Consider the following 27,846-nt stretch of genomic DNA (forward strand, 5'->3'; position numbering starts at 1 on the left):
CTCCAACGTGTTGTAAGTAAGACATCTGCTGAAAAAGTTATTATATTCATTAGCATGATTGCCGTACTGTTTAGTTCACAAACATCCAACACACCAAAGTACGAAGACATAGCGGACCAGACGCAAGCTTTTATTTTGAAAAGCCGAAGCTCGGGGACGGCACCAGCCGGGAAGGCATGAGACGGGAGCATAGACTGTATATTACTAATATATTATGTTATTAATAATAATAATAATATGAATTTAATATACAGTCTATGGAGTTCTCCAGGCTGCAGCCATACCCGACTCTAATAAAAAGGCAGAGCTCTCTCTCTCCCGGTGGGGTCTAAAATCCAGCTGTTCCACTAGCTGCTCCCCCTAGAGGTCTGGAGAACTTCCCTTGTGTAATCTGGATGCTGCGTTTTTTTGTTGCATTTGTTTTCTGGGTTTGTGTGCTTTTCTTTTTGCATCGTGTTTGCTGAATGCTGCACGTGTTGTCAAATTAATGAAGTTGTTTTCTTAATGTGCTTGTGTTTTGTCTATTTGCATGTGTTTTCTTAAGTTGCAGGGCGTTTGCCCCTGTAGGCCGCCGTACTTTTGGGATCTGCATGGTGTATAATCATGCAGATCACAGTTTCAGCTTCCAAACAATATTGGCAAAATGCATTACTGAAACATTTCTGAAAGCCTAATGGGGTTGGAGCAATTCAAAACATTGTTTTAAGATAAAAATAACTAAATAAGCAGAGTAAGAACTAGTATTTCAGCATGGCCGTTGTTAATTTCTAGCATGAAGATTGGTGAAGCATGTTCTTTATTTTCCGTCATTCCTTGAGCCCTTTTGTCTAAACCAAGAGCTCCATTTATATTTAGTTGAGTCAACAAAGACAAGTAATGCTTCATTTGGACATCACTAGTTTAAAACACATAAAAATACATGATGTTCAAGTTACATATTCTGACACAAACAATACCTTAATATTACAAGGCACAACCATAGATACAATGACGGTAAAAATTCTAGATTTATTTGACACTTAGTTTTATCGACTACTGTATAATTGGTAGAAGCATTTTGCTTTCTTTTGAGTGGTTTGTGATTGAATATGAATCATAGTGTAGTGTGGCCACAATGACCATTAGCAACTGGGTGAAAGTCAAATTGAAAATATTCTAGAAGAAAAAATCCAAAAGGCATCACCAGCACTGTGTGTTTTACTAATAGGGTTTTCTGTGTCTGCTGGCTTGGTTACTCAGGTTAGGTAGACTTATTTAGTTGAGACTTGTCTCAACTAAATAAGTCTACCTAACCTGAGTTTTTTTTCTAATTGTCTTAGTTGTCTTGGTTATGAATATAACTACAGCGCACACACACACACACACACACACACACACACACGCACACACACACACACACAGGCTTTGACTTTTGCCCAAAAATCATATTTGAAGTTCGTTTGTTTATTAATATTTGAATATATTCAAATATTTATTAATAATATTTTTACCATTGAATGCCTTCAGTAAGACTGATATTGGTATCAAACTTTGTATATGTTCTGTCCACCAGAGGGCAGTATATCAGTCAGTAGGCGTGCAATGATGTTTTCAGAAGAAAAACACAATGCTACAACTATTTTTTTATTAAAAGTCAGACCCTGGATTAAACACAAACAGTCTGCTTTCAACAGGAAGTTTGGAGCTTTCACCGTAGCCTACGTAAGTGGTCTGATGTTTATACTTTTGCGCTGGTGTGTGCATTGAGCCGGCGTGTGTGTGTGTGTGTGTGTGTGTGTGTGTGTGTGTGTGTGTGTGTGTGGGGGGAGTGTGTGTTAGAGTGAGAGAGTGACGGTGATTACTGTTAGCTTCAGAGTGAGTAGTGACTCTAGAGTCATAGTGAGAGGAACAAATCGTCTCCTCTGTTCTTTCTGACCACGGTGGGAAATCTGCAGCAGGAGGAGTTAACCCTCTCCTTGATGTCATGTTGTTGATGGAGAAGGAGAACCAGGAGAAGTTAACCCTCTCCTTGATGTTATGATATTGATGGAGAAGGAGAACCAGGACATGAGTCGGGGGAAATGCAACGCTACCAAGCCACGGCCGAGTGAGAGTTACATTTTGAAATGCGTGAAAAAGCCTTGGAATCTGAATTGAAAACAACGTTTACAAGCAAAGCAACATTTACAAAAAACAATGCCCATAACAGATTGGAATATTAAGGGCTGCCTAATATTCGTTTAAATATTAGTATTTTTTTAAATATTCGAATAGCGAAGTTCGGAGTCAAAGCCCTAACACACACGCACGCACGCACACACGCACGCACGCACACAAACACACACACACACACACACACACACACACACACACACACACACCTTTTCCTGCTGAGGACCACCAGCATTGAGACGAAAAGGCAGATGACGAGGATGATGGCGATAGGAACAAAGATCATAGCGTAGAAGACGTTTTCATATCCTGTTGGGTCAAACACTTGAATTACTTTAATGATAACAGTCATTATCATATCTGTTCTGTTCGAAAACAGATTTAAAGATAACAAGGAGTGATGCAGTTTGATGATACATGCCAGTGTGCATCTTACGTTCAGCCACATAGAGGTCCAGAGGGGGTGTCCAGGAGCCGTTGCCAGCCAGTGACGTGGCTCTCACTCTGACTGAGTAGTTTCCTGGACTGAGGTTGGACAGCCGAACGCCACGCTGGGCCTGATACATCTGGCCAGAGACACATTCGTGCTTCTCGTTCTGACACAAACAAAAAAGAAAGCTTATTATAGACAGAATTTTATAAGTGTGAAGTCTAATGAAAATGCAAGACCCTCTGTTTTTTGTATCTTCACTGTATAATAAAAAGAAAATACAAGATATACAGTGCCAGACTCAGCCAACATCATCATTAATAAATAATAGCGTTTACCATGTCTGGTCATTGGGCCAGTTGATTGGTCAAAATATATTATATAAGCCAAATTGTTGCCACTTAACAAATTGCGGTTTCTTTTGTTTTATGGTTGGGGTTCTGATACGGTTTACTGGGTTAATCTATTCTGTGTGAAATGTCTTTTTCTTTGACATCGTGACCAAAATGTTTCTTTAAAATTACCATCTACTATTTCTACGTTATATTTTGTTGTTTCTGGATCTACCTTGCACTACTGTCAGACCATTAGGTTACACTTTAATGTTGCATCGCCCATGTACAGGGGTCTTTCATTGGTCAGACCACTATAACGTACTTAATAACACCTAATACATAATGTTAAAAGAGTACTCATCAGATTTAGTCTATGACACAAAAGTAAGGTATGGCATGCATTAAGGGGACACTGATTGTCAGACTCTTAATGCAACATCATAATGTAGCACTGCTAGCTGTTTCTGCAATATGAGCCATCACTGGACAATATTTTGCACTATGCACATTTATCTATTTATTACTCTGTATCACCTCCAACTGTGCAATATGTCATCTCTATTCATTCACACCTTACTCATCTGTGAATCTGTTTATATACTGTCTGTTTATATAAGGTTGTTTATTGTGTAAATACGGTTGTTTTTTATTACTATTATTATTAGAACTAATTATATTCTATTTTTCCATTTCCTATAGTTTATGTATATTTTTTCTCCTATGTCTAATTAATGTGTATTTGTGTTATTGTGATGTGTGTACATTTTTCTTTTGAGCTGCTGTAGCACAGGAATTTTCCCAGTGTGGGATTAATAAAGTCTATCTTATCTTATTTTATTTTCCTCCAACTATAGATGACTTGTCAGAGGGGTCAACCAGCATTTCGCTCAGATGTGGACAGCGTTAATACATAAACTCTTACAATGAATTCTGAATAAACATCCATTTTCTGGCTTCCTAGTTCTTGTCAAAAACAGCAGGTCCTCAGTGAGGTGGGAGGCAGATGTACAGATGTTGTCTTACCTCAGCAGCCAGTTTAAACTTGATCTCATACATGAGGATGAGTCCGTTAGGATGGAGAGGCTCTGGCCAGCGCAGAAACACCCAGTCCTCGTGGCCCTCCCAGGTCACATGGCCGGGTATGTCGTCAGCCTTTTCTGCAGACACACAGGGACAAGAGGTTACCATTGTAAACACAAAAGTCACAGGTTTGCTTTCTACAACCGTCTTGTGTATCCAGCGTATCTTTCAACATCTTCAGTGGCTATTAAATCAAAAATTCGTCAACGACCTTTAACGTCTCGGCAGAAATATATACATGGAAGACACTACACTACAGTGCTGGTCAAATATGTTCATTAGCGTGTACTATATTTCTAAACAGATCATTCCTCCTCTAACCTGCAGGCTTGGTTCTGGAAAAGACAAACTCTGCGGCGCTGCAGCGCTGGACCTGTCGATTGCAGGCGTGAATGTCGATGCGGTAAACTGTGAACGGCTGCAGGCCAGAGATCTGCAGCTCACGCTCAGTCACTGCTTGCTCCACAAACTCGTACTCTCTGTCGGCTGGCTCCAAGTCCGCGGTGCTGCTGTTACCAGCAGCTTGGACAGGAGGGACGGTGCTGCTGTTGGTGTGCAGCCGGTTGTGGTGGGAGTGGGTGGAGTTGGCTATGTCAAAGAGATCTCTACGGCGACGGTCTGGTGGCCTGGAGGTGAGAGGAAAAGCATGATGGGTGGAGATAGAAGAGAGGTAAGGAGGGAGGGATGGATAAAAGGACAAAGTTGGGAGAGAGAAAACTGAGGACGGTTTTAAGATGAGTATGGAAACATCAAAATGTGATTGATTTCCCCACCCCCAAATGCTAAAAGCGACATCTGAAAGTAAATGGCAAACGTCAAATGAAAATGTAACATTTACAAGGTCAGCTGAAAGGAGAACGCAGGAAATGTGATGACACCTGTTGTTTATCTTTAGAAGAAAGAATACACCCATCCCTTTCTTCTGCATCTGCAAAACATACTGAGAACTAATCAATATCAACTAAATCAAGCTCTGCATATGTGTGTGTAGAGACAAAGAGACATAATGTCATGCAGATGTCTGAAGTGAAAGGCAGCAGGCGAACTCCCTAAATCAGAAAGAAGCTAAAGCAAAATTCAGAAAAGAGGCAAAAAGGGCTCTTCATGTGAACATAAGTTGGTCAGTGTGTTTTTAAACTACTAAGCATAACCATATAATGGTCAACAACTGAAGACAGTTACTGATCTGCACTGGAGGTCCCTGGAAAATTCAATCCACAATCCACACCAGTGCCATACAAAAAAAGCAATGATGAAAAGTTGCTTACCTTGGTGTAAAAATGGAGTTGTGCAGGAAGTTTTCAAAGACTTTTCTGTAGGAGGCGTCAGCAGCTTCGGCCTCCAGGTCCTCGACTGATTTGGGGCAGGGGCAACAGGGGCCTTTGTCTGGCCCATCGGCATCTGGCTTAGTGGGCTTGGTGTCCTCTTCCTGGTCTCCCACACCTATGGCAGCGATCCTTATGGGGATCTTCAGCTCTGGAGGAGGAAGCAGAAGATGTGTTTCATGACATGTGTATTCTGTAACGTAACAACTAGCAATGCAGTTGTAAAAGTTGTGCGTGTGTGTATGAACCTTTAGAGCAGTAATTGTGCTGATACAGCTCTCGGTCTTCGGCTTGTTGCTGCCATCGGACCAGGTAGTAAGTTTGGTTTCCATTCGGTGAGATAGGGGGCGACCAACGCACCACCAACTGTGTAGATGAGTTAGAGTACGCTCGCACATCCTGAGGCATGGAGGGCACTGAAAGAGAAACCAAAAAAACTGCTTCGTACAGTAAACCTGGTTTCCTCGCTTTTGTCCGTCACGCTGGGATGAACAGCCTGCCAATCATCACAGCACTGCTACGTCTTTACAGTGCAGCTGGATTTATTTAAAGCAATCCTCCATTCCATCTAATTATATCATAGATTTTCTCAATCAGATTTTCTCCGTCTCTTTGAGTTGCAGCTGTGTTTACTGAAACAGTCTTCCTCTCCATCTCCTTACACTGTGTTTGGATCACATGCAGAAATGCTAGCACACTGTTGAATAGATGTGGGATTGTTTCATGATGCCAAATAAGCAGCAATGTGGACAGAACATTTAGCTGTCAGTAAGAGTGTTCTGGTGAGATGAGAATGTTATATATCACTGTAAAACAAGTGAATTGTAGCATTAAATACTTTTCCAATCTTCCAACAACCACTACTGGCTGCTCTTCCTTTACTGTCCAGGATTGACTTCTGACCTACATATACTACAGTCACTTACTGTATGTGAATGTATCGCTTCCAGACACTCTCCTTGACTGCTGGCTATCATAGACTTAGCTGAGGCTTTGTGAAATATCAGTCTCACTCTTTTAGCACCTCTCTTTTATTTCACAACCAGTCCCAGTAAAGTTTGTATTATATTTTGTGACAATGCAGACCTTGAACTTTAACACTGGTTGCTTGTAACCTTGGTAACCTATGAAATTATATTTACCTGAAGGGCTTGTGCGGATGTAGACCACCTGGCTCTTGGCACTCGGCAAATGTTTGTCTTCAACCATGAGTGTGATGGCCTTCACGAAGACAGCGTACTGCGTCCAGGGCTTGAGGCTGGACAGCAGAACCCCGGGGTCTGAGTCCTTGTCCGGCCTCAGCTCCACATCCACCATAGTCCAACTGTTGGAGCCACAGCCGTCCTGCCCATCGTACACTGTGATGTTCTGGTACGGCCTGGAAGGAAAAGGGTTCAGAATTTATTATTTTGTATGATAACGATATAAAAAACATACAATTTACAACATGAACACACCATTTTGTGTGTTATCGTGTATTAAAAATGGATATACACCTGCTTTATTCTTGTGTTTACACATATCACTGATACAAACTAACCCTAACAAGCATAAAAAACATTTATGATTTGTCCACCTGTTTTGATTTCAATTTGCTCATAAATAAAAACCTTCAGTGGAAACGCCGTAAATTCAAACAAAAGTCGAAACATCACGAAAAAGGTTTTCACAGAGCTTTTTTAAAATAACATCATCTAATCGAGTGCTCTCCTTCTGCAATGGTTTGATGGCACCTGACTAGAGAATTAGCAACAGCAACAGTAAGCTAGTGGAAGGAAATAGACATTCATTTGCATTTTCTTTTTGGATGGAAACTTGGCTTATAATTAGTTAGATTTATTTGTTGATCAGTGTATTTAAAGTCCTGTTGATCCATCGGAGAGTGAGGTTCCATTAAATCCTGGATTTTTGCCTTTGAACAAACCGATTGATAAGCCGGGGGAATCAAGTTCCAGCTGCTATCACTGCTGCCATCAGTAGAAAGATGGAGGGCAGGAACCAGCAATGACTGGGGGGATTCTGAAAAACTTACGCCTCCTTGTAGTACACAATAAAGCTGATGAGGTCTCTGTAGTCAGGGGGACGGTAGCGCTGCCAGGTCAGTTTGATCCTTGTACTGCTGGTGCTGTTGGACTTAAATGTCAGGATTGTACTTTCACCTACGTAGAGGAATGAGGGAGTGAGCACCGAGTCAAAATCAAAGCACTTCAATATGTTTCTGTTGACACAGTAGTGCAGTAAATACGGACACGTGGTGCAGAACATCATCAGGCTCAGAAGGGGTGTTTGCAAAATGTTGTGAACTAGAGTAACTCCTGTACATGTACTGGACGTAGCAATTAAAATTTTTGTGGAGCCTTACAGCTGGCTCTGTCGCCGTTGTTACGGAAATCGCTCTCATCGAAACGGCCCTGGATGGCCGTCTTCTCCCACATTTTGCGGATCTCGGACATGCAGAGCTTTGGGTTGGCTCTGAAGAACAGCTTTCCTGCCTTGATGGTGAGGTTATGCTGCTTCCAGTCCCAAAGATACTGGAGCTGCTGGTTGTCAACTGCCAAGAAGGCGTACACGCTAGAGGGCAGAAAGTAGAGAGGATGAATGAATGATGGTCAACAACCTGCTTGCTTCTTGATTCTACCTTCATTGTATAATGTTTCAGTGTTGGCTTATTGTGTGTATTGTGGTACAAGCCAAGCCAAAGGCCAACTTTCCCATCAAGGACAATGCTTTATTTTCAGTGCATAATGGGAAAACCACACAATAAGGGGTCAAAGAAAGAGTGTGTATATAGAAGTGAAAACTCGTATATACCTGCTAGTCCTTTTATATAAGGGGAAGCAATGCAGAGTACTTAACTCTTTTCAGTAGATCTCCAGAAACAACCTGGGAAATCAGATTAACCAGGGACTGCTTTTTAATGTTAGAGAGGAGAGGAGATGCAGTGTTTAGGAGTCATTGAGTAACACCCAGACATTCAGGAATGACTGTAATGTGGACCTTGGGACAGTAAGATTTCACTGAACTCAAGGAGAAACAGACGGGGGAGTGTGAAGGCCTCTCCATGACCCTGACAGAACCTTTCCTTGGACTGTAGGAAGCATGTCTGCTGCATTCATGGTCTTATAAAAAAGGGGAAGTATGCTGTTAGCTGCAGTCAGTATATTTACTTTTCCAGTTAAAAAAAGATTTTAAAAAAAGACACTGAAGTGTTTCTTGTTTATTTCAGTGATGATATTACAGTCACCAACCCAAAACAAGTAAGTCTTTCCTACATAAAACACTTTTCCAGTCTGCACCCTTACAGTCAAAACATCCTTTCCTTTTTCTCTCCATCCTGCCAACCTTTCAGTGTTGACCTCGTCTAGCCACATTATACACTAACGCTGCACAATTACTCTGCTTGGTTACTTCCACAACTCTCACAGCAACAGGCAAATTGAGAATGAAAGGGAACACGTGTCATCCTCACAGAGTATGGTAACAAAAATTGTATTCAAGTCAATATTTTGTTTTGTATAGTTGTCTATTGACTCTGGAGCTGAGTACTATTCACCACAATACATTACGATTCAGGAGAATCCTCTAGAATAAAGTGTACAGCAACATCAGTCACAACTGTTGAAGCTAAAACTGAGATTTTGGTCAAACTGAGAGTAGGTGCAGGTGCAGTTAAATGTATGTGTGTTTGTGTGTGGTCCTACTCGTCCAGAAGCTCTTCTCCGTCGATGTATCTGAGGCTGCGGAGAAAGGCCAGGGAGGTCAGAGTGTGGGAATGTCTGATCCGCACATTACCGGTCACCCTCTGGATCAAACCGGTGAAACTTTCCAGCTCTGCCACCATGTTGTCTAAACACACACAAGGACACACTACTGTTATTGTCAATTTTTTCACCTGTTTTATTAGTCTATTTATGTATTTATATCTTCTGTTTTAAATACACTTTTTCTGAACTTTTGGAATTGTAAATCTTGTGATTATATTTCATACTATCTAACTTGCGGAACTTCCCATGTTTGACATCTTTGTTTTTGTATGTGTTTAACAGGAAATCACTTCATTACATCATAAATAAACAGCCATATACCTAAATTACCTTTTTTCTTAAATCTCTTTTTTTTTTTTAAAGCCCTGGTCAAGACTAATCTTGACATCACTTCTGCTTCGTAGAATAATTTATGTTAGCAGAATGTTTTTAGTGATATTTTATACAGTCTATGGGTACACTGCAGTACTTACGGCCTCTGCGGATGTTGATATGCAGGTTGCCTTTGATAACAGTGCAGCCTTTGAGAGACTGAGCGGCATCCATGGAGTCGATGACCTTCTCCTCACATACTTTATCACACAGACCATCACAGGCTGTACAGAACATACTGGAGACAGACAGGGAGAGATAGAGAGGGACAGTACGCTGTCATTTTACTGATGTACATTCATACTCGGAACTCTTGTAGCTCTCTCCTGACCTTTAATTATTTTATTTCCGCCCCTGAAAATTTTTACGGCAACGTTCGACAGTACCAGCTAAATTATGTCTAGAAGAGATTCCGAGATTTGACTAGAAACCTTTATTTATTTATTTATTTTTATTATTACTTTAGTTTTTATTGAATTTTCAGTAGTATGTTGGGTTTCACACATATCGTACCATACATCTGATGAAATTTCCACTTTCAGTTCCTTTTCCCACCTTGATTTCAAATATAATGTTGAATTGCCCCTACATTCCATAATTCTTTCATAAAACATAGAAATGATTTTAACACAGTTACTATTCGGTCTATAAGCATTCATCATATATCTTATAACTGGATTAAATTCTTTTGAGTTCTCCATTTTCAATTCTTTGTTGTAGTAATCTCTAAATTGTATATACCTAAATAAATCCGGATTGTGAAGGGGAAATCTTTCTTTTAATGTTTGGAAGGACTGTAATTCCTTGTTGTCCATTAAAACCTTTATTTATTTTAACTACAGGTTTAATGCACCTAAGGACAGATGGTAGCCTCTACACTAGTCTTGCATTGCCAGACCTATCTCCACAGCGCTGGGGAGGAAGGTCTGGCCCTTCCACACAACATTCCTGGATGGGACACAAACGTGTTCCAGATTATTGGCATTTCTTTAAACCAATCACAATCGTCTTGGGCGGCGCGAAGCGCAGGACGCCACAGCTTGGCGTCCTGTTTATCAGGACAACAAGTCAGCTTGTTTTGGTGGAACTTGTGCACATTAGGGAAGCGAGCTCTGGAATTAAAATGGCTGTTGAGTGTGTGACATCCATTTTACTCCAAAAAAAATAAATACAATTTGATTGTCGGCTCTAGCTCAGGGTGTTTCCCTAATCGACTGGAGTTTAGATTGCCAACACAAAGAAAGTGGAAGGTGAGGGACATCTGGACGAAAATGAGGGACGTCCGGCGGAACTTCCGGCGGCACCGGAACAATCCCGTAAATGAAACGTCGTGGATCTAAACTACCTCTACACTAACTGCCCATTATTGTAGCTGTTGTATTGTATTCAGTTTTTGTTTTTTTGGTGAAAGAATAGAATGAAAACTGATAGCAGGGTGTGGAATTGGTACCAATGTCAGACCAACAATAACAGTACCTCCACCCAGTGGCTCCATTTCAGCCTTCAGTGTAGATTACAGCTCACCTGTTGGGTGTGGTCTGCATGTACCCATGTGGGCATTCAGACATGCACTCTCCGCCGTGGATGACGAAGCTGTTGAAGTCAGGGAGGTGGACTTTGGAGCAAAGCTCGGCACTGATGCATCTCCAGCCCTCAAACTTGTAGGTGCCTGGAGGGCAGTCGGCCACGCAGCGTCCTTGGTGGTAGTAATGCACACATGCTGCACATGCTGTGTCACTACCAGGGAGTGTGCAGCTGCCCAGACACTGAGGGTGGCAGCACTCGCCGGCCGCAGTGCACGCTCGGCGTACACACTTCTCTGGGCACTCTGGTAAGGAGAAAGAGAGAAAGGACATTACCTATGCAGATGAATTAAAAATCTGACTTATTTCAAGACACATTAATACATTTTGCTATATAAAACTACATCATATTACTCATGATAGAGAAGTCAGCTTTTTTGCCTCTAATTACAGTCTGATTCTGATATTTGTATTTACATTATAGCTACAAGTGCAAAATTAGCATAGCAATCAGACGTCTGAAAAGGTTGTCATCAAGAAAATATATTCTACATCAAAGCTTTTCTTTAAAGGAATTGCTGGACATTTTAAGAGATGCACATACAGTATTCCTTTTCTTGGCGAGATTAGATGGGACACCCTCTCATCCACAAATTGTACAAAAGGTTACCACACTTTAATATATATACTATGCCATTTGCACAAGTACATTTACAAAAATATCACATTTGCAATATAATTCACAATAATTCTGAGCCTGTAAATAATGATAATGTCATTGATGTGTCTTTTTTTTTTTATCGACTGTGTATGTGCAGTGTTTGTTGGAAAGCAATGACCTATATTTTGTTACATATGTGTCTGCATATTGTGTCAATGAGAATAAAAAACATTTAATTGATTTGAGTTTTCAACATTTGGTGGTACACATGCAAAATGTCACCATTAAGCATTAGTGTACAGTTCTAGTGTGATAATGGAGTGCAATGTGGCGTTTTAAATAGCTGTGTGCTTAGAGAACGGTGGGTTACAACTTACAATACAAACCGATTTGAACTGGATCACGCATTAAAAAGGGCCTGATTGGCCACAAGCTGATTTTGCACATCAGCTCAACGTATCACCAACAATACTTCTGAATCTCTTCTGAACTCCTAATCCACACCCAACATTTCCCCGTTGTGCGATTAATAAAGGATTTTGAATCTTAAAGGGGTGATAGAATGATTATATAGGGTATTTCACACTGTTCCTTAAGGTCTCCTAATAGGGGATGGAACATTGGTTGTGCTGAAAATTGCCCGAATGCTATTTTATTAGGCCCTTAACTACCCTGTGAATATGGCTCTATTTGGAACAAGAGCTTTTCTTCCAAATATGGTATGCTCATGAATATTTAGATGAGCTGCGTGCTGATTGGTTTGAGTGAAACCCATAGAAACACATTGGAGACGAGACAGCAGGTCTCATATTTCAGACACTGCAAAGTTATACATTGTTTGTCAGGCTATTTCATTATTAAATTCACTTTTGAGACTTTTTTAAGCGAGAAATCAACTATATAAAGCTCAAATATGGGCCGTTTTACGAACATTGATGGCTAATTGCAAATTTGGTAAGACGTGTCAGACTTTAGGAGCTCCACACAGTCTGATGAGAAAACGGTAACCTCCATACCCAGTGAAAGTCACCGGTTCTGGGTTACTGGACGACCGGGGCTCGGGGCTCGGAGCTGCAAGCTAGGCTACGTGTCCCATTTAATCTGGGGGAAAAGATCGTTGCTACACTTTCGTATATTTACAGTTTGAATTTCGTCACGCCACTTATATAACATCTACCCCAAGGTCTTATAAAGCTAACAATGGAGTCCGATTTCAATTTAATGAATTTTTGTGAACATTAGGGATTTTGTTAGCTGCTACTGTCCCTTCAATCCTATCAATCGCGGGTAGCTGCAGGCCCTGGAGCTCCATCAGGGCCTTGGCATTTTGTAGTCCAGTAACCCAGAAACGGTGACTTTGGGCAGGTATGGAGCGCCACGGACGTCCCTTCGTGACGGATATCCAGCTAGCTCACAGCGAGCCAGAGTCTATGAAGTAGGACACGCCGGGTGGCGAGGCAGCACCGGCCGCTGTCACGTAGCCTGCTGAGCTGCTGCTGAACTGCGACACACAGTCGGACAAAATTTGCAATTAGCCATCAATTTTGTAAAACGGCCCATATTTGACCTCTACATAGTTGATTTCTTGCATAAAAAAAATCTCAGAAGTGAATTTAGTAATTAAATAGCGGCCCTCTGGAGATCTGCATGACCTAGCTAGATTCAGAAGACTAAGCTGACCTCAGGTCAGTGGTGTAGTCTATGCAAATGTTGGGGCATGACAAAGACTATTTGATTGATGGATTTGGGATGCTTATGTCAGCTTCCAGCTTTGTTGACATTCGCCTGTTTTCAGCGGCAGTTTCAAAATGTGAGATTTGCATAGTAAAGGGGTATCAATGGGATTTTGAGCTTCTATGTATGTCCTAGTTACCCACCGAACTGTCGTTATTCAACTATGACAAGGTAAAAATCGGTTTTGCATTCTATCACCCCTTTAAATCTGAACACACAACAAACACATATCCCCCCCCCCAAAGGGGCATTCCTTACTAGGAAAGTTAGGAAACGTCAGCATGTAACATATAAACCAGTCAGTCCTCGGCCTGAATTACCCAGTTGCATGAGGCTATTTGTTGAAGTCCTGAACAAACGATTTGCATTTAGTGCCCGACAACACGCATGCAGACATAGACATACACTAACACACACACACACACACACACAATCTCTCTGAACCCAGCTTGTAAAAGACTAAAAACAGACACTCATTAGTAAGGCATGCAGGCTGCTTCAAATCCAACCAATAACTTTGTGTGAATGTTTCATTGGTCTAAAAAAATGTCAGAACAGCTAACAAAACCATAGATACAAACTCCGACAGGTTGGTAATGAGATACCAGCGTTGTTTGCTGGGTGGGCTGGTGTTGAGCCTAGTAGTTCATCCCAGATCCACAGTAACAAAGGCCTCTCCACTCCGGGTTTTCCACCGAGCACTGCTACAAATAACTGATCCAGTTGCTGTGGTGTCCCTCTAAATAAGAGGATATTGTAGCTGATGACAGGGAAAACTGAGTGATAAGCTACAGAAGGAAAACACTGGAGTGACCTAGGTACAGTAAAGAAAGAAGCCACACCTTGTGGTGGCCTTTGTCTCTACAGCAGGGAAATTTAAATCAAGCATGACGGAGGTGGGGAGCACTACAGCAGCTCAGTTCACCAAGTTGACACATACACACACGCACACACACACACACACACACACACACACACACACACACACACACACACACTCAACGTTAAGTTAAGCATCAACTTTTAACCCGGCCTTACTGACAGTAGCTCATTGGTTTAACATGACAGTACAAACAGAGATAGAAGATGATTGGTTCAAACTCAATCTACAGAGAGAAAATGTGTCAGACCTCCAAAGCACCTTGACTGTCTGACGCAGAAACAAACACTAACTGCTATGCAAACACTTTAAATCACTGCTTGAAATGATTTGTGTGTGGTGGTATGTGTCCTGCACGGCATAAACAAAATGGTAGAGATATCTGAACCAGAAACAACTTGATGAACAAAAAAACTTAATTTTGATTATGTCCTCCACTTTGTTTGGTCTCTGTTTAAACACAGCCCTGGCTAACCTAAGTGAAGTTATGGGAAATCATGTGTTGTTTATAAGATGCTGAGTGATAAAACACTGAAACGCGTTTCAACATGTTGCCTCCAGCATCTCTGTCAAACAAACTAAAGACACCAGGCCGGAGAAGATGCCTATTGTTACTCCTCTTATTTATATTTCAGTGATGTATCCATCATGACTCCAGAATCAATGTTTTAGTCAGGATATATGCTAATCTGGCTATCAGCAGACCAAGCTCAATCTTTTAAGATTGAACATTAGTCTGGGGAGTCTGCTCTGTATTTCTACTGCACAAGTGGCGTGATCAACGGGCATAGTTCAAATGACTCTGTACGCAATTGGACAGTCCTTCAACCAATCAGACCAACGATCCGGGTGACGTAGCAGCGACAGTGGCATCAACAGGTTGCTGTGCCTCAGTGGCCGCCATGTTGAATGTAAACAAGAAGATGCTTGCCGTCGCTTCTCTGTCATCATCGTGTTAAACCAGCCAATTGCGCGCCAGGTGGATAAGCCAGTTTGTGATTGGTCCCTGCAAAATTCTAATGGAAGCAGGATAGATAAATGTACAGGTTTCCAGCCTGAGCTGCAGGGAGAAATCAAATCACCGGCAGATCGGGCTGGGTTTACCCAGTCTAGATATATGCAACTTGTCCTTGTCTTATTACTGCGCTCAAAATGGGTAAACTGATGCTAAATAACCTGGACGCTGACTGTAAGGGTCAATGGAAGAAAAAAAAAGCCTCCAAATTGGAATAGGAAGTCATTCCCGGGGCCTGAAACACAACAGAGAGGTTCCAAACATCTGTTTGATCTTTTACCTCTCCAACTTGAAGCTCATTGCTTTAGAAAGTGTGCTTTGGCTGCCATAAAGATGAGAGATGTTCCGATACCGTTACCAGTATCGGCTCCGATACTGCCTAAAACGCTGGTATCGGTATCGGGAAGTACTGGAGTTAATGCACCGATCCAATACCATGTAATAAAGCTCTAAAGAAAATCTACGTTAAAGTAGTTTATTTATGTTCTTTTTTCGTTAGAACTGACTGTCAAACTGCAGAATAAAAGAAAGTTCTGGGGCGTTCATGTTTCACAAAGAGTTTAACCTGAGCCAGACCGACAACAAAGATAGAAATAATATCACATTTATACAGGGATAGTAGTATACAGTTCTTAAAACATAATAAAATATATGACACACTGGTATCGGATCGGTACTCGGTATCGGTCGATACGCAAGTTCAGGTATCGGAATCGGTAAGCAAAAAATGGTATCGGACCATCTCTAATAAAAAGCAGCGACAGCTGAATTGAGGACATTGGAGACATATACTGTCCTTCCAATATAACAAACATTCATCATCAGACAGTGGCCACGAGATTACCTTCCAGCCCTCTTCCTGACTGCACTCAGAAGCCAATCAGAACCTTCAGACTGTGTGCCACCACCAGCCATTCAGCAGGTTGTTTGTGCTCAGCAGGAGGGAACCAGTGCTGCATTTCTCTGGCACAGAATGTTCTTCCTCTGCTCCAAGCCCCCGCCACCCCCTAGACTGCATCTCGCCCCCTGACCTCCGCAGTGGGATCTGTGTTGGAAAGGTGTAATTTTGCAATGTGATAATGGAAAGCCTCAGGCCTGTAGAGAGAGGACTATGAGGGAGAGGAAGGAGATAATAGCCGCTAGTAGTTCCAGGAACGTAGTTATAGGAACAGTCCACTTCTAAACAGTTCTACTAACTACTCTCCCCCACTCTTGCCATTTGCATTCACACTGGCCAAGCACGGCAACGGTCTTTATAGCATCGTCACTTGACTTTAGCGCTACAATAAAGAATAAACAGAGTTTGAACGGCGGTGTTTAAAGACTAGTCTAGAGTACTTAACAGAGAAACACAGAAGACGAAGCTCCAGCATAATACGATCCTAATTAATATGATGGAGGAAGATAGAAGAGCAGAGCGCAACAGGCAAACGAAACAACGGGTAAGTTTAACTAGCATTAACAATTAGCTGGTTGAATGCGTGATGATTGTCTAATGAGTTAGCATACGTAGGCCAATTGCAACAGACAGTGAAGAATATGTACTGTTTGTGTTTCAGACGTTGCTAGGTCACTAAGGGTTCCTATGGAACTGTGGTCAGAGGAACTTAATAATCCCCAAATTGGTCCAGTCGGAACACGAGAAAAAAAGGATTCTAGGAACATTATGTTCTAGGAACTGCAAAAATCCCTCCGGTCAGAAAGCAGCTAATCCGTGCCTGAAGTTTTGGCTCAGACTGGAGCTGTTAGTCTGTGGCCTCCTAAACACAACTCACCCACTGACCAGTATAGGGTGTTTGAACATGCATTGTACTAGAGCTGCCAAGATTAATCGATTTGTCAACTATTAAATCAATTGAATCACCAACTATTTTGATAACCGATTAATCAGTTTGAGTCATTTTTTAAGAAGAAAAAAAATTCTGATTGCTGCTTTCTTGAATATTTTCTGGTTTCTTCACTCCTCTATGCCGGTAAACTGAATTTATTTGAGTTGTGGACAAAACAAGACATTTCAGGACCTCACTTTGGGCTTTGGGAAAAACTGATCGACATTTTTCACCATTTTATAGACCAAACAACTGATTGATTAATCGAAATTAGACGACAGATTAATCGACAATGAAAATAATCGTTTGTTGCAGCCCTACTACAGTGAACATGAGCATTCCACTGGACATCTGCAACATAATGGATCCCAGCTTTTGCCGTGTTTACTGCACTTCTAGAGACAAGTTGATGCAAAGCTGCAGCACACGGAGAGGATGTGGAGTAGTAAGAGAAAAGGGGAACGGGTAGAGGAGGAGAATGAGAAGGATGGATGACGAAGAGAATGAACTACAGAAGGGGGAGATGTGGAAGAAGAGGAGGGGACGGGGACATGCAGGAGGGAGGTGGAGAAGGAAGGGGTTTAAAAATAAAGCCCCATACACACACACACACACACACACACACACTAGGGCTACCAGCTGGGGGAGCCAGACAACACAAAACTATGCTGGTGGTAAACAGGAAAGTGTACCATTTATGTAGCCTACAACATTTTCTTAGAGCTGCAAAAAATAGTCGTTTAATCGATTAGTTCCCAACTATTAAATTAATTGCCAACTATTTTGATAATCGATTAATCCGTTTGAGTCTTTTTTTTTTTTCATAAAAAAAAAAAAAAACATTCTCTGATTCCAGCTTGTTAAATATGAATATGTTCTAGTGTCTTCTCTCCTCTGGGACAGGACACTTAATATCTTTGAGTTGTGGACATACATCTATACATTTTATAGACCAAGCAACTGATTGATTAATCTAGAAAATAATCAACCTTTTATTCAACAATCAAAATAATTGATAGTTGCTGCCCTAGATTTTGTTGTTATCTCAAAGACTTATCCAACGGAACTTTTTGCTGGCTGGCACAGGTGGTTACCATTGTTATCACAGCATTTTCATAGGGAAAGGTTGTGCTTCCTATTTTTATTATGTTATCTTATTATTATTATTCTTCTCCGGGAACCATCACCTTATCGTGGTGGAGAGGTTTGTGTGTCCCTATGAACCTGAGGGCTGTGTTGTCTGGAGCTTTGTGCTCCTGGTAGGGTCTCACAAGGCAAAGTGGTCTCAGGTGAGGGGCCAGACAAAGAATGGTTCAAAAATCCTATGAAAAATCGAGGAAGGGATGAAGTGACCCTGCCCGGAGGAAGCCCGGGGCCCCCGTCTGGAGCCAGGCCCAGATGGAGGGCTCGTCAGCGAGCGTCTGGTGGCCGGGTTTGCCACGGAGCCCGGTCGGGCACAGCCCGAAAAAGCTACGTGGCGGACATCCCTCCATCCCATGGGCCCACCACCTGTGGGAGGAACCGCTGGGGGTCGGGTGCGCTGCCACATGGGTGGCAGTGAAGGTCAGGGGGCCTCGACGGACCAGACCCGGGCAGCAGAGGCTGGCTCTGGGGGACGTGGAATGTCACCTCTCTGTGGGGAAGGAGCCGGAACTTGTGCGGGAGGTGGAGCGCTACTGGTTAGATCTGGTGGGGGCTTACCTCTACGCACAGTCTTGGTTCTGGAACCATACTCCTGGATAGGGGTTGGACTCTTTTCTTCTCCGGAGTTGCCCAGGGTGTGAGGCGCCGGGCGGGTGTGGGGATACTCACAAGCCCCCGGCTGAGCGCCGCTACGTTGGAGTTTAACCCGGTGGGACGAGAGGGTCGCCTCCCTACGCCTGCAGGTTGTGGGGGGAAAACTCTGACTGTTGTTTGTGCATATGCACCAAACAAGAGTTCAGAGTATTCGGCCTTCTTGGAGACCTTGAGTGGAGTCCTGCATGGGGCTCCAGTTGGGGACTCCATAGTTCTGCTGGGGGGACTTCAACGCGCACGTGGGTAATGATGGAGACACATGGAGAGCGTGATTGGGAGGAACGGCCTCCCTGATCTAAACCAGAGTGGTTGTTTGTTGTTGGACTTCTGTGCTAGTCATGGATTGTCTATAACGAACACCATGTTCGAACATAGGGATGCTCATAAGTGTACTTGGTACCAGAGCACCCTAGGCCAAAGGTCAATGATCGATTTTATAATCGTTTCATCTGATCTGAGGCCATATGTTTTGGACACTCGGGTGAAGAGAGGGGCGGAGCTGTCAACCGATCACCATCTGGTGGTGAGTTGGGTCAGGGGGTGGGGGAAGACTCTGGACAGACCTGGTAAGCCCAAACGGGTAGTGCGGGTAAATTGGGAACGTCTGGAGGAGGCCCCTGTCCGACAGACTTTCAACTCACACCTCCGGCGGAGCTTTTTGTGCATCCCTGTGGAGGCTGGGGGGCATTGAACCCGAGTGGACAATGTTCAAAGTTTCCATTGCTGAAGCTGCAGTGAGGAGCTGTGGTCTTAGGGTCTTAGGTGCCTCAAGGGGCGGTAACCCACGAACACCGTGGTGGACACCGGTGGTCAGGGAAGCCGTCCGACTGAAGGAGGAGTCTTTCCGGGATATGGCATCCCAGACGACTCCGGAGGCAGTTGCAAGGTACCGAAGGGCCCGAAGGGCTGCAGCCTCTGCCGTGAAAGAGGCAAAGCAGCGTGTGTGGGAGAAGTTCGGAGAAGGACTTTCGGTCGGCACCAAGGTGCTTCTGGAAAACCGTTCGCCACCTCAGGAGGGGGAAGCGGAGAACCATCCAAGCTGTGTACAGTAAGGATTGGATGCTGTTGACCTCAACTGAGGAGGTAATAGGGCGGTGGAAGGAGCACTTTGAGGAACTCCTAAATCCGACTAATACGCCCTCTATGGTAGAGGCAGAGCTGGAGGATGAGGGGGGATTGGCATCAATTTCCCTGCTGGAGGTTGCTGAGGTAGTTAAACAACTCCACAGTGGCAAAGCCCCAGGAATTGATGAGATCCGTCCAGAAATGCTTAAAGCTCTGGGTGTGGAGGGGTTGTCTTGGTTGACACGCCTCTTAAACATTGCGTGGAAGTCTGGGACGGTGCCTAGGAGTGGCAGACCGGGGTGGTGGTTCCCCCTTTTTTAAAAAGGGGGACCAGAGGGTGTGTGCCAATTACAGGGGTATCACACTTCTCAGCCTCCCCGGTAAAGTCTACTCGAAGGTGCTGGAAAGGAGGGTTCGGTCGATAGTCGAATCTCAGGTTGAAGAGGAACAATGCGGATTCCGTCCTGGTCGTGGAACAACGGACCAGATCTTTACTCTCGCAAGGATCCTGGAGGGAGCCTGGGAGTATGCCCAACCAGTCTACATGTGTTTTGTGGATCTGGAGAAGGCGTATGACCGGGTGCCCGGGAGATACTGTGGGAGGTGCTGCGGGAGTACGGGGTGAGGGGTCCCTTCTCAGGGCCATCCAATCTCTGTACGACCAAAGCGAGCTGTGTCCGGGTTCTCGGCAGTAAGTCGGACTCGTTTCAGGTGAGAGTTGGCCTCCGCCAGGGGCTGCGCTTTGTCACCAATCCTGTTTGTAGTATTTATGGACAGGATATCGGCGTAGTCGGGGTGGAGAGGGGTTGCAGTTCGGTGGGCTGGGGATCTCATTGCTGCTTTTGCAGATGATGTGGTCCTGATGGCATCATCGGCCTGTGACCTTCAGCACTCACTGGATCGGTTCGCAGCCGAGTGTGAAGCGGCTGGGATGAGGATCAGCACCTCTAAATCGGAGGCCATGGTTCTCAGCAGGAAACCGATGGAGTGCCTTCTCCAGGTAGGGAATGAGTCCTTACCCCAAGTGAAGGAGTTCAAGTACCTTGGGGTCTTGTTCGCGAGTGAGGGGACAATGGAGCGGGAGATTGGTCGGAGAATCGGCACAGCAGGTGCGGTATTACATTCAATTTATCGCACCGTTGTGACGAAAAGAGAGCTGAGCCAGAAGGCAAAGCTCTCAATCTACCGGTCAGTTTTTGTTCCTACCCTCACCTATGGTCATGAAGGCTGGGTCATGACCGAAAGAACAAGATCCAGGGTACAAGCGGCCGAAATGGGTTTCCTCAGGAGGGTAGCTGGCGTCTCCCTTAGAGATAGGGTGAGAAGCTCAGTTATCCGTGAGGAGCTCGGAGTAGAGCCGCTGCTCCTTTGCGTCGAAAGGAGCCAGTTGAGGTGGTTCGGGCATCTGGTAAGGATGCCCCCTGGGCGCCTCCCTAGGGAGGTGTTCCAGGCACGTCCAGCTGGGAGGAGGCCTCGGGGGAGACCCAGGACTAGGTGGAGGGATTATATCTCTAACCTGGCCTGGGAACGCCTCGGGATCCCCCAGTCGGAGCTGGTTAATGTGGCCCGGGAAAGGGAAGTTTGGGGTCCCCTGCTGGAGCTGCTACCCCCGCGACCCGACCCCGGATAAGCGGATGAAGATGGATGGATGGATTATTATTATTATTATTATTATTATTATATTTCTTCCTGTGTCGTTTCATCAGTCTGAAAGGGGTATTCAAATGAAAAGGTGGGTTGTAGAAAGTTACTGTAAGAGTCCAGGCAGTAAAACAGTTTTCACCTTTTCCATTCTGTCATTACACAGCACTCTGGCTCAAAAAGCTGATACAGGGCTTACTGGGAAACAGAAATACCAGCCCAGCAGGAAACTAACACAGGCCAAACGGCGGGAAAACGTTGCTTGTAGACAACAGCTATGTAGAATCAAATAGGACTTCAGAGTCAGATATGATTCTAAATATTTTTCCAGCTGGTTAAACAATATAACACACTCTCTGTCTCTCTCTCTCTCTCTCTCTCTGTCTCTCTCTGTCTCTCTCTCTCTCCCTCTCCCCCCTAAGAATTAAAAGCCTTTCTAACTGTTAATCCTTGTTTTCAGCTCCCATCCTCGGGGTGATAGGAACAGGATGTCCCACACAGACACACAGTTGCTGTGATGACGCTCCAGGCTTTAGCAGTGTGTACAACTCAGCAGCACAGCACAACAATAACAGGCAAAGGCAGATGTCTAGACTGATGACAGCAGAGTTGATTCAAAAACACAGACAGAGATCTGTATTGGCCTTAATTCCATCCATCAGGTAATAAGTGTCAATTTAACCTACATATGTTATGTTGTTAGGACAAATGACATTTGGTATTTTTTTCAATGTGATTAATATCCTCAGTCTTTGCCATGTCACAGACCCACAAAAGGTCCACTGACATGCATTTGACAAGTTTTTGGCAAAATAAAACCCCACCTAAGACCTCTACTGTAAGACTTGGCAAACAGTACTTTTGAATCATTCAAATGTTTCAGATGATCCATGATTTGAACTAATTCTCTTGAATATTATGATTGGGGTGTGAAGTTAAAAAAAACATCACACGTTTGAGTAAGAGTAGAGAGGAGGTGAAGCAAAATAGTAAGGATTTGCTCTGATGAATAACAATAATAATATAGAAAAACTAAATGTTTCTATTCCATTGTTGTGGTTTTGCAGGATCAAAAAAATCTTTTAGTTCAAGTTCAAACTTGTGGTTTTGGGCTTTATAGATAAATCCATTTGATCAGGATGTTAGATGGAAGTTGCTGAGGTCAATATTGGGGTTGTGATGTCTTTTTTTCCATTAATTGTGTTGCCCTGGTGACGCCCCTGGGGCTCCTTCAACTTCCTGTATGATTTGGTTTTGTAATCACCCGTCCCAATAGGGCTGTACCATTATGTCTAAAATCACACTGTAGGTAATTTTTCAACATGTTCTAAACATAATTATTTATGAAAGACTGTTCTGGCCTATGTATTTTCAAAATTATATTTAACATCCACTTTTCACCTTATATCAATATCAAAAATATCCTAACTAATTACAGGATTTGTTCTAAATAAAATGTTTCAGTGATATGTGAATTTCAACATTGTATGATTTGTGAATTCAGATGCAACCATCCTTACATAGTACTCTAACAATTCTTAGACCAAGATGTGTCAGGCATATCTTGGTCTAGGCGAGATAGACAGTGACCAGCGAAAGAAGGCGGCTCCGAGATGCAACAGCCAGACAGAAACACTGTGCAGCAGATGTAGTCCCTGTTGATTCTCCCTTGAAGTAATATCAAAGGGAAATCCAGATTTCTATTCCATAATCACACATAATCATGCTGGAACTGCCCCCCCCCCCCCCAAACACATTACTGTGTTACTACTGACCAGAGGATGAAAGAATATTGATCTGCACCATTTCATTCATTTACATTCAGCCTCTCTAACTGTATTTGCACTACAACTTTGAGTCTCAGCCTGAAAGTAAATGGGTCTAAAACCAACTGGCTTGGGCCACGTTTAGCTGTCATTTCTCAAATTCAAATTCTAAGAGACTTTATTAGCATAGTACAACAGGAAAAATATGTTTTTTTTTTTTTTTTACCCTGTGCCTGTGTGGGTTTCCTCTGGGTGCTGCTTTCCTCTCTATGTGTCAGCCCCTTGATTGATTGGCAAACTGTTCAGGGTGTGTGCCGCCTCTCGGGCCAATGTCAGCTGAGCTCAGCTCTTGCCCCCAACCTTCGACCCTCAAGGATAAGCAGGTATAGCAAATGGATGGACTCCACACACTCCATGCCCTCTCGGTATGTTCTACTACTCACGCTGAATCAGGGAAATAAACAGAACCAGTACAGTCTCCTCGGACTGAACAAGAAGTTGATGATCGACAGAAAACACAACATAGCTGTGTTTCCAGTCTCCTACAAAGCATGTTCTGTTACAGCCAGGGAATCTGTCAGTGAATTAGTCAATCAGAAAACTAGTCTGTGAGGTGTGTGTGTGTGTGTGTGTGTGTGTGTGTGTGTGTGTGTGTGTTGTCTACAGGCTGATTTGCATCAGAAGAACAAAGATCTCCATTCATTCAGTCCATTAACAGCTCTTCATGGCTGACCAGCACTATGCTGGTCACCTCTTGAGTCTCCCAGCAGATACCAGACACCAAAACCAGCCGGTCAGTTCAACTGTTCAAATGCATTGGACAGCCACACAGACATGACAACCTGCCAGTCAGTCCAGCCTGACAAACAGGCTGCTCTCAAATAGCTTTGAGCAATAGAGACAACAACAAAGAGCGAGCACACCAACAACCCTAAAAGCCATGTTTGTGTTTGGGCGGCCAAAACCATCAACAATCAAAATCGCTACATTCAAACATAGTAACAAAATGTACCAGAGTTACAGGAATCCTTTTAGTTACTCAAGCCCTCTTGAGAATATTCTCGGAGCGCTCATTGATGAAAATGCACACAAGTTTTTGGGAAATTTGCTTTAAACCTGTGCACCATTTGGATGGAAACAATGATTGGAAACAAGACAGAGAAGGTATAGTTTTCATTGGCTGGTGCTGTTTTTGGATCCCAATTAGATGACTCATAGAGACTGTTTAACTGGGTATTGTGCTGATTAAATTAATAAATTAATATGTTTCCCATTCCAAAAGGCTTTACTAGACTTTTAAGGGGAATCGGCTATCTAGTTTATTTTAACATAAAGGTGGAAACTTGGGCAAGTACAGGCACTATTACTGTTTAGCACCAGCTGTATAGTACAGGTAAAGAGTTGCTTGCACAGTGTTGCTGAATATCAAATTTAATGCTGGATTTCCTCCTCCCAGTGTGAAGAGACATCCCACAGGAGATGTGTGGTCTGAGGCTTCCTGTTGATAATTACACTAACAGAGGTGAAGCGCTGCCAGAACATCTTTCCTGTAAGTGACAAAAAGCTGGACACGTGTATCTTTCTGTCTCATTGTCTCGATAAGAGGGGATTTACACAGGGCTGTAAAGACTCTACTGCCTGTCACCTCACAGCATTATACCAAAATGGACTGCAGTTCTTGAGAATGTGGATCAAATCTCATTTTTATGCTTGCTGAGTCATGTGACAGCATAAATACAGGTCACCTGTAGTGTGTGATGGTCTGAGTAGTGATTCCCAACCAGGAACCCTTACCCTAATGGGTACTTCTGCTGTTGATTGGGGATGGATGGAAAGACTGTAGAGTAGCTCAACTACTTTGATCAAATGGAAACTATAATTTCAATAAAGAAATCTAAATATCAAGTCCACCGTAACTGTAACTGTTAGCAAGCAGACAAAGAAGCACTGGGAACCACAGCACCTGGCCAAGTCTGTGCAAGCAAAGTAGTATAGTTTTGGAAAATGCACGACGTATGTAAAAGATCAAAATAGAGAGCTAACAATGCTTAGCTGGCTTAGTATGGATATAGCAAACACCTGCAAGGGTCTCTGTTGGCTTGGCAGACAGGATTGTACAACAATTACAGGAGCAATACTTTTCTTCACTGTCTTTTTTAAACATTCCCCCTGCTTTTTCCTCCATAAAGTATCCACTACACGACATACAGCATACAGTCCAATCCACAGCCATCCGTTACCTTGGTACCTCTATCCTAATCTGACGCGCCAGATGAACCATCTGAGAAGCAGTCACTGGAAACTCCTTCGATAAGGGCAGGCACTTTCAAAAGAATACCTGGCAGGTGATTGGAGGAACCATCTGTCTATCACGTCTGCCATTGCTGTTTAGGTGTGTGTGTGTGTGTGTGTGTGACGACCGTGATCATTCATCACGGTCGTCACACACACACACACACACACACCTAAACTGCGCCCGATGGCTCCTCACAGGATGCTGATTGACGCCTTACTTAAAGCCTGAAAATATGGACTTTTGAGTGATCTCGTTATCCTGAGATTCTCGCGTGATCTCGCAAGAATCCAGCTGCTGTGCATGTAACCTCCATCCCATTTGATCAGTTGGAGGTATCCTATCCAGATCCCTGTGCCCGACCAACAAGTATGAGTCACTAGAGCTGTAAAAAAAAAAAAAAAGGACACAATCCTACACCAGCTTCCCACCTGCAAACACTATTCTTATTTTTTTTTTTTTATTATCCATTTGTAATTCTACCCAGAGAGACTATGTCTTGGAGCTTTGCATTAGAAGTAAGTTTATTCTCACACAAAAGACTGATTAAAGACTATGTACAAAAATATTCCCTATAGCGCAAAATACTATTCCAGTTTGGTGACCATACAAAACAAAAAAACAAAAATAATAATAATAATAATAATATTTAAATAATATATAATATATTTCTGCATACTACTTTAACAGCTACTTTTCTACATTAATTCTATCAAGCACCCTCGTCCACGACACATCAGGAATGGTAAAAAATAAGTCTTATCAGCCAACACAGTTTGCTGTCAGAAGTGCTAGGGAAATCATATACCTTATATTTACCAGTCAAAGCATACCAAACCACATCAGAAAAATATCCTGTTTTAGTCTAAACAGAGCCAACCTTGTGAGACTTGTTGGGAACAAACATCTGTCAGATCAGCTGATATTACAGGAGAACTACAGACAAAAGGAATTCCTGGCATCCCCCTGCTGACTGACCTGGAAAAGACAAGACCTATCAAATACCTTGGTCCCCAGAGCCTGCACAGAGACCAGACAATAACAGGGTGGATGAGGTTAACAAGGCACTATCACATTACCTGTTTCCTGATACCTACAGCTTCAAGATAAGTTAAGATTAGGACAGACATCACATATGGCTACAGTTTCAGAAGGACAAATAGAGTTGCAGAAATAACAATGGCCACAATATAACTTCTGAGGGTTATGTCTATCAAACAAGACTATTGAAATCTTACGCAATGATGAAGGTTTGACTGTAACGAACAGTCTGTGATGTCCTGTGCACAGTATGTAATGGGACAAAAATGAGGGCTCACACACAACCTAATTTTATCATTCAAGACAGTTCAATAAACCCCTAAACACTGTAAATACAATGTAGCATACAGACAAATCTTGATTTTGTGAGATGTGTGTCTCTGCGTGTGTCTTTTGAGTGCACATTTTATACAATAGCATTAAAGATCATTGGAAGCATCTTGCTGGAAAAAAGTATTAGCTAATGCAAACACATTATCCAAATTGTACACAAAGCAACAGATGAACATAATTTGCTGCAATGTAACATGCAGTCAACACATGTTGGGCTCAGTTTTGAGCTATGGCAGCATTGTAGAGAAAGGAGGAAGAGGACTGAGCTTAAAATCCAGTCAATAACAAGATAGTCTCAACCACTAACGGATCCCTTGGATCACTACAGTTTAACTAAATACAGATGATGCCGTTTGTCATCACAAGTGATTTTCAAATATTTCCTATTCATACTAAAAGCAGGCACTGCAGCTCTTCTGTAGGTCTAAGAACCATGGTTAAAACAACAGATCCTTAATTTGTTGAAGCCCTTACTATTAATGTAATGATGTACGTAACTGAACTCCAGAATGAAACAAGGCAATGTTATAGTAATTCAAATGAAATAACACATTGTTTCTGTTCAGGAGAAACCATGAACCATATGACGTGGGTGTTTCAGGCTTCATCCAGTCTAGCAAGTTATCAATGATAATATCAATTTTAAAAGCATCGTTTCACTGACTTCTTGTGGTTTCAGTCTGATTATACCACACATCACAGTTGGGTGTAGTTGGGTTTAGTCAGAAGTTAAGATACATCACATTCTTCATACAAGGTAATGCATCAGAACAGGGTAGCTTTGGGAATCTCCACTTATCAAGTGTACAGT

The 27,846-nt window shown here is 42.9% G+C and overlaps 1 protein-coding gene across 3 annotated transcripts in view; it reads right to left on the reverse strand.

The window, feature by feature from the left end:
* Positions 1–27,846, reverse strand: part of igf1rb (insulin-like growth factor 1b receptor) — a 60,462-nt gene that overhangs the window by 10,488 nt on the left and 22,128 nt on the right. For all 3 annotated transcript variants that reach the window (XM_078269606.1, XM_078277658.1, XM_078261523.1), the window contains 12 exons: positions 10,982–11,285; positions 9,559–9,695; positions 9,023–9,167; positions 7,684–7,892; positions 7,354–7,480; positions 6,464–6,699; positions 5,570–5,737; positions 5,265–5,472; positions 4,318–4,622; positions 3,940–4,073; positions 2,588–2,747; positions 2,361–2,460 (listed from right to left, as the gene is read on the reverse strand). In XM_078269606.1, the coding sequence (XP_078125732.1) occupies positions 2,361–2,460; positions 2,588–2,747; positions 3,940–4,073; positions 4,318–4,622; positions 5,265–5,472; positions 5,570–5,737; positions 6,464–6,699; positions 7,354–7,480; positions 7,684–7,892; positions 9,023–9,167; positions 9,559–9,695; positions 10,982–11,285 (2,233 nt within the window). The remainder of the gene's footprint in view (positions 1–2,360; positions 2,461–2,587; positions 2,748–3,939; positions 4,074–4,317; positions 4,623–5,264; positions 5,473–5,569; positions 5,738–6,463; positions 6,700–7,353; positions 7,481–7,683; positions 7,893–9,022; positions 9,168–9,558; positions 9,696–10,981; positions 11,286–27,846) is intronic.

The sequence above is a fragment of the Sander vitreus genome, chromosome 1 (genome assembly GCF_031162955.1).
Source record: "Sander vitreus isolate 19-12246 chromosome 1, sanVit1, whole genome shotgun sequence".
Taxonomy (NCBI): Eukaryota; Metazoa; Chordata; class Actinopteri; order Perciformes; family Percidae; genus Sander; species Sander vitreus.